Genomic DNA, 7105 nt, shown 5'->3' with positions numbered 1-7105 from the left:
ATATTCAAATGAGAACAAAATTAAATATTAAGTGCTACAGAGAAAAAAACAAAGTGCAGAAAAATACTGTAAAAAATAAATTCTTTATATTCATTATACCCCGAGCCTTATCCTCTGATCCCACTGACATAGTCTGGACACTCTACCTTGACAGACTGGTAGATATGCTGCTGTGTCTACACTTGGAAGTCAACAGATAAGAAGTACCAAGAATACTAGGTTAACCTGGTCTGGAGCATACACACCTGCAGCCTTTTTCTAAAAACATTTGAGGTTTCAAATTAACTTTGTGGGTCACAGGTTGGGCTAATCTAGGAAACCTTATGCCAGTTTTGATTCTTTTAAGCCACTATCCCTTGTTGTTTTACTTCTAAACGAGGCATGGTTTTGTAGTACAAGCAATAGTTTTGAATACATTTCTTCACACTGTTTGCTGCTGATGCTGCTGCTGCTGCTGCGAGGGGGGTCTGGCTAGTCCACAAAGCATTCTGGGATGGGAGAGAAACGGGCTCTGGTTTATTGGCATTTCTTTAAACCCATCACAAAAATTACCAAGCTCCGGACGGAGCCACGGTGCCTCTGCTAAATAGTCTCAGGAAGGAAGTGGTTTTGGTGGAACATGTGTACGTTCAAAAGTAGTTTTAGTTGTCAACAGAAAACTCCGATTGGACAGATAGTCTAGCTAGCTGTCTGGATTTACCTTTTCAGAGACCTGAGGACCAGGTAACCATAGTCCTCAGATTGGACAGATAGTTCAGCTAGCTGTCTGGATTTACCCTGCAGAGACCTGAGGACCAGGTAACCATAGTCCTCAGATCGGACAGATAGTCTAGCTAGCTGTCTGGATTTACCCTGCAGAGATCTGAGGACCAGGTTACCATAGTCCTCAGATTGGACAGATAGTCTAGCTAGCTGTCTGGATTTACCCTGCGGAGATCTGAGGACCAGGTTACCATAGTCCTCAGAAATCCACCAGAGGTTAGAAAACCAACACAGGGACAGAGGACGGAGACAGACATTCTGAAACAATCCCGGATGTGGACGGTCGTGGATATAGACTACCCCCAGTACAACCCAGAGCAGGCCCATATCACCACAACATGATGATACATAACAGGCACAAGGAAAGTGATCCTATTACAATGTGGCAATAAGAAGCGAGAGTAGGAGGAGGCTGAGATGGGGGGACAAATCAATTAGTAACATCTAACAAGCAGCAGGTCATTATGAGTGAGTGAGAACGTGTAAGATTATAAAGACCCCCCCCCCTCTCTCTGTGATAGTCTTGCGTTGCCAGACCGCTCTCCACAGCGCTGTCGAGTAAGGCTTTATAATGCTCTGGTTGTTTTCATTTTTTTTAAAACCAATCAGAAGAGTCTTGGGCCGTGAACAAACATTGCACCCCACAAAGGAAAAGGCCACATCCAACATTAACTGAAGTTAACTGTTGACACAAAACAGTAATTTAAGCTATTTAACTAGCTGGATACAGGATTAAACCTCATTGGCTCTTAGCAGTGTATCACCATGTGTTCTTTGTCCATAACTATCCCACCAATCGGGCCCACAACATCCCGGTTAGAGAGAACCAAGCAGGCCTGCCTTGTTGCATGATCCAACTTCAAAGTGTGCCATTTTCTGCATGGAGTTTTCAAACTTGAAGGTTGCTTTTTTTTTTTTTTATGAAGCGAACGTAGTTTGAGAACAGCGACACACAGAGAGCGGAAGGTGGGGGACGGAACGGATGTCATGCCATTATCCTGGAAATGTACTTCAGTTGATCCGGACTATGGTACTGCTGTGCAGGGACTATTATTTCAGACTTGTATTAGACTGGAGTGGATCTGGAAGCTTTAGATGAAGATTATAACTTGAAGGATTCATGTCATTACTTCCTCTTGAGCCTTTACACAATCCCATACACACAAAGTCTTCGCTTAATCCGTTTGTACTGAACCAAACTCAGATATAAATATTGTATTTTTTTTCATATGACTGCGTTCACAACAGGTCTCTATTGTAATAGATGTTATGTAGCTCAAGTGACTTCCTGGTTAAATAACTTAAAATAAAAAAATTAAATTGACATTTTGACAATACTGTAGACTAGATTCTGCTAATATGAAAAAGATAACGCTATCTCTTATTGATTTGGTCTATTATCTAACATGCATTTGCAGCTGTTAATCTGTGACTAGTTATCCAGACAAGATTAGATTAGATTAGATCAAATAATACTTTATTCATCCCACAATGGGGAAATTCACTTGTTCCAGCAGCATTTTCGACAGTAAAAAGCAAACCAACAAACAACAGTGAGGTGGACATAGTACAAAAAATACTGCAATGTAAGTAAGTGACGGGAAATGAAATTGAATAATATGTATTTAACAGCCCTAACCCTAACACTTGGGCTGAAGTGTCTAAACTTGTGGACTGAGACAGAAAACTTTTTTTTTGTAATTTGATTAATTTTTTTTATACTTTTTTTTTTAAATCACAGATGTGTTAGGTGAGCAGTTCTATTTAATTAAAGCTATAGTGAATAGTTTCTGGCTCCCCTATGAGTAATAATTACTGACACCAACACTTTCAAAGCGTCTACGTGATAAAAGCCTTCCATGTCCTTGTCTTTAATTCCAAAATTCACTCCAGTAAATAAAGTGAAATAAAGTTAATGTAATTAGATACTATCCTTTTTCTCTAGCCTTCAAAAACTCGGAGCACCCACACCTAGCATCAGACATCCTAGCATGCTAGCCAGATGCTAAAACTAGCTAAAGGTAATACACCAGATGTGAAAATAGCTGTCCTGCCCAATCACCTTTCAACACAAAGCTTAATACAAAAGGCTGAAAATATGCATTAGGGTGCTATGCTAATTTGTTTTAATGCAAACTGAAACATTATTTGGTTTGGTTTCTACAGTAGCCGCGGTGTTACCCGGCGATGGCTCTGCACGCTCCCATGGTGCTTGGTCGTGCACCTCTGAAATGTATTAACGCGTCTATGCGCAGAAAAACAACAGAAATGTAATGATAGAGTAGATAAATGGAATGTCTCGCAGAACAGGCTTTTCGTAGATGGGCTCTGCTTCCGGTCTCTTCTTCTCCTCTACTATATCTTGCTTCTTCACTGATTATTTTGTTTGTACGCCCTCTTGTGTTTCGGAGAATTCTGCAACAAACAATGCATCGAGCATAGACGTCTCTGTGCATGCTTGAAGCGTGCGCGCCATCTCTGGCGTCCAGCTTACTGTGTCAAGCTCGAGCATACCCGACACAAAGGCATTACAGTGTGACACGATCAGGACCCTAAAAGCAAAGCAGCTAAATGTTTACACCAACTGTGTGTATGAGATGAGCCATCTTTCTTACCAAAATATTCCTCAGATGGGGGGTTGTCCATGTCAAACAGCATCTTCTTGGTCAGGCGCTCCAGCTCATCCTCAGGGTGGGCCACGGGAGCACTGCCCTAAGAACCGGGAACACAAGAACATAGTTGGGATTCGCAAAACCGATCGAGGTAACAAATAACACTTCAGCAGCTTCTTGCATTTATTTCCAACTCACTGATAAATTTTCCCTGTGGTCTATGCCATACTAATGCTGCTAAAAAGGCAACGAAAAAGTGCAAGGATGTATTGCTTAACAGAATACGTCCACAATCAAGTTAAAGAGTCACAAAAACCAAACTTCAATAAATCAGGATGAAGCCCTCTCAAGGTCTAACAACACACATTCCCAGTAATTAAAATGCAGTGGGTGGTGTTCGGTCAGCCTCCCCCCTCTGAGATATCTGACCCTGGCTCAGGCCCCAGTGGTGTGCAGCCCAGAAGGTTGTTCAGATCCTTCTGTGCAATACAAAGATTGGGTTGTGGTGGGGGGGTGGGGGGGTATCGGTGACCCTGACTAATCTTCATATTTTGGAAAATAATAATAATAAAAGAAGGAAAATACACTTTTTAAGTCCTGTATATTTGGGTGATAGGTCAGGAGATAGGTATTTATGAACGGCGTTGAGGTCTAATCTGTAAGATTTCACAAGGATGACACAACTCTCAAAAGATGCCACTTCCCTCCTTTCCTTGTACACGCGCCCTCCCTCTTATCAGGCAGTCTTTGACATCTGCCTGTGTGTGTGTGTGTGTGTGTGTGTGTGTGTGTGTGTGTGGGGATAACGTGTTGGGCCTGACATTTTCTGCCAATCATTAACAGAGCCGCAGCCCCCCCCAAAAAAAATCCCCGTCGCAGGTGTGTGTCCTTTGCAGACACCCTGGAGGCCTGAACTTGCCTTTTTCCGTGCTGCGAGGCTAAGCGTCAGAGCACTTTTTTATTGTTTTTTAGAAATGAGAAACCCTCGGATGCCCATCCCTAGATCTATCGGCTGGATTTGATTTTCAATACGTAACACAGGGCGAGATCTGAGCTAACCTTTGAGGTGTTACTAATTGTGACATCTGGGAGCTGGGTGGGTGTTTGGCGACCGGTCGGGTTTTGTACTAATTTATCCGAGGTTTTCTGTGTCACATTAAGGAATCAGATCTGTCAATAGGAGATTGAGTGAAATAATGTTTTTGTATTCAGAATTAAAGAGTAATGTCTGATTGTGTCTTCTTGCATTATTGATAACAAAATGTGTACGCACAGTAATTCTTCATGAATTTAACACATTGTAAGTACCAGTCAAGGTTTCAAGAATATAAATAAGGTTGTTTTAATTTCAACAGTAAATAAAGGTGATTATACAAATGTACAGTAGGTTTGGTGTGAGAAACATGTAATGGTCTACTGAGTTTATTTCCATAGATGATGAGAAAGGCCTAGCTCTGATTACTGTCCACTATTTATCAAGGAGCGTCTAGGACTTCATGATGCATGCCTTTTGCTGGGCCCGCCTCAGGATGCAGCGGGCTGATAATGGAAGCCCAAACAGAAGGCCTCATTAACGCTGAGGGATCGACACGTTGGACGTGCAAATCTTTGTGCTGCGCAGGAGCGCTCTCTAGAGAGCAGCCGGGTCTGAGCTCCTGGATTCCTTGACACCTTTGCGCCTCCTCAATCACTCAACCATAACCTGCCAGCATCACACAATGGAGAATTAGGTAGAGATGAAAGGAACAATCCTCAGGGATTGGATTTCAACTCAAATTACATCTTTTTTTTTAAATTAAAACACAATGGTCAACAGAGGTGTACATGGAGGGGGTCAGGACAACTACCTGTAAACTAGTCTCTTATTGTCAGACCTTCCTCCACAGCACTAAAGAAGAGGGTCTGGCTAGTCCACACAGTATCCTGGGATGGGAGAAAAGCATGCTCTGGTTTTTTTCTTTTTTACAATTTTTTAAACCAATCACAATCGTCTTGGGCGGTGCTAAGCGCCGGACAGAGCCACGGTGCCTCTGATAAATAGTCTCAGGAAGTGGTTTTGGTGGAATGTGTGTACGTGAAGTAGTTTTAGTCGTCAACAGAACACTCAGATTGGACAGAAGACGGGGACCGACATCCCAAAACAGACATCCGAAAAGAGTGAATTCCGGAGGAATTTCCAGCAGAACGAGAGCAATACCGTAAGCGGACAGTCAAATTTATCTTCTTCTGGATATAGAATGTATCCAGAACTATTAAATCAATTGGCAAAATTCTCTAATTCCAGCTTGTTAATTGTGAATATGTTCTGGTTTCTTCTCTCCTCTGACAGTAATCTGAATGTCTTTGAGTTGTGGACAAAACAAGACATTTGAGGACGTCATCTTGGACTTTGGGAAACACTGATCCTCATTTTACTATTTTCTGACAACTAATCGATTAATTGAGAAAAAATTGACAGATTAATCAATGATGAAAACGATCGTTAGTTGCTGCACTACAATATTCATACACCATAAAGAAGTGCTTGTGTTGTCAACAACCTGCTCATTATGCCGGTGTTGTTTCTTTGAGACAGTGAAGAGGACGATTTAACACTGTTAATCTTAGCTCCACATCAAAAGCACATTGGAGAGGGAAGGAAATGCTCCTATTACCAGAAACAGACTTTTGAGTTTAAGCTTCATTTATAGCTTATCCACTCTTTGACACCCTGCAGCAATGCACTGCCAGAGAGTTTAAAGCACCTTGTTAGGGAGTCTTTTGTGACAGCACAGAATAATTTTTCACTTGAATAAGAGAAAGAAATTGCTTCCCTGCATGCTTTGTGATTGCTTCGCAGTTCCTGTTCAGCTTTTCAGAGGCAACAATAGAAATCATACACCAGCTATACGTACTGCAGACATGTTTTTCAGTTACGTCTGGCTCATTTCAGTAAATTGTTTGCCTACGCCCTCAGGACACCCAGCCGCACTTCCATTGAAGTTGGGGCTTACATCTAGTGGCGACTGGGTTAACAGCTGCACCTTTTTCCTCTGTTTTACCAGTATGTTGAGGCTTATAGTTTCAGGTCATCTACCATCTGCTTTCAGTTGTAATACCCTGAAAGACATCCTGATGGACCATCAAATGCCATCCACTTGACCAACCGTTATTAAATGTGAGACCACTTCAAACCAAAGGCAACAATTCGCTGTGTAAGTGCCCAGTGCTGCGTGCTGCCTGATACAGCGTGACAGTGAAAGGTGAGCAGACAAAGCAGAGTGTGGGAGCGGATCACTGCCCCACTGCCACATCTATAAATACAGCTGTGTGCGCCACCCACTGTGGAATTGGCATCGTGTCAGAACTGATTAAGTGAGGAGCAGAGTGGGTTGGGGGTGGGGGTGGGCTCACCTGATGCCCTGACAGCATTGCATCCTACTGAGGAACCAAACCTCAGGCTCTGTCTTTCCTGCTTCCACTGCAGTGATAGAGAGTGAATGGGAGAGCCAACTCTTCGAAGAGCATCTGGCTTACACCTTTGTTAGTCCAAGTGGAAAAAATGCAAGTGAACAGGAAGCTGGGCCTATTTACATTTCATCACCTACTATGGTATAGGGTGGGTGGGGGGGATCATTTCAGCATAATACCGCAATATTTTCCATGGCAACACAGTTACACAGTATACTGAGTAACTGAGTAACTGAAGCATGGATTATAATTTAGGTGGTGGTCAGTTTGTCCCATTTGGC

The 7105-nt window shown here is 42.5% G+C and overlaps 1 protein-coding gene across 1 annotated transcript in view; it reads right to left on the bottom strand.

Moving 5' to 3' along the window:
* Window positions 1-7105, bottom strand: part of lpp (LIM domain containing preferred translocation partner in lipoma) — a 139343-nt gene that overhangs the window by 37145 nt on the left and 95093 nt on the right. Inside the window, exon 7 of the mRNA XM_034882215.1 lies at window positions 3378-3474. Within this exon, the coding sequence (XP_034738106.1) occupies window positions 3378-3474 (97 nt within the window). The remainder of the gene's footprint in view (window positions 1-3377; window positions 3475-7105) is intronic.

This window comes from Etheostoma cragini, chromosome 9 (genome assembly GCF_013103735.1).
Source record: "Etheostoma cragini isolate CJK2018 chromosome 9, CSU_Ecrag_1.0, whole genome shotgun sequence".
Lineage (NCBI taxonomy): Eukaryota > Metazoa > Chordata > Actinopteri > Perciformes > Percidae > Etheostoma > Etheostoma cragini.
Note: the sequence above shows the minus strand (reverse complement) of the source record. Positions and strands in the feature narration are given on the sequence as shown.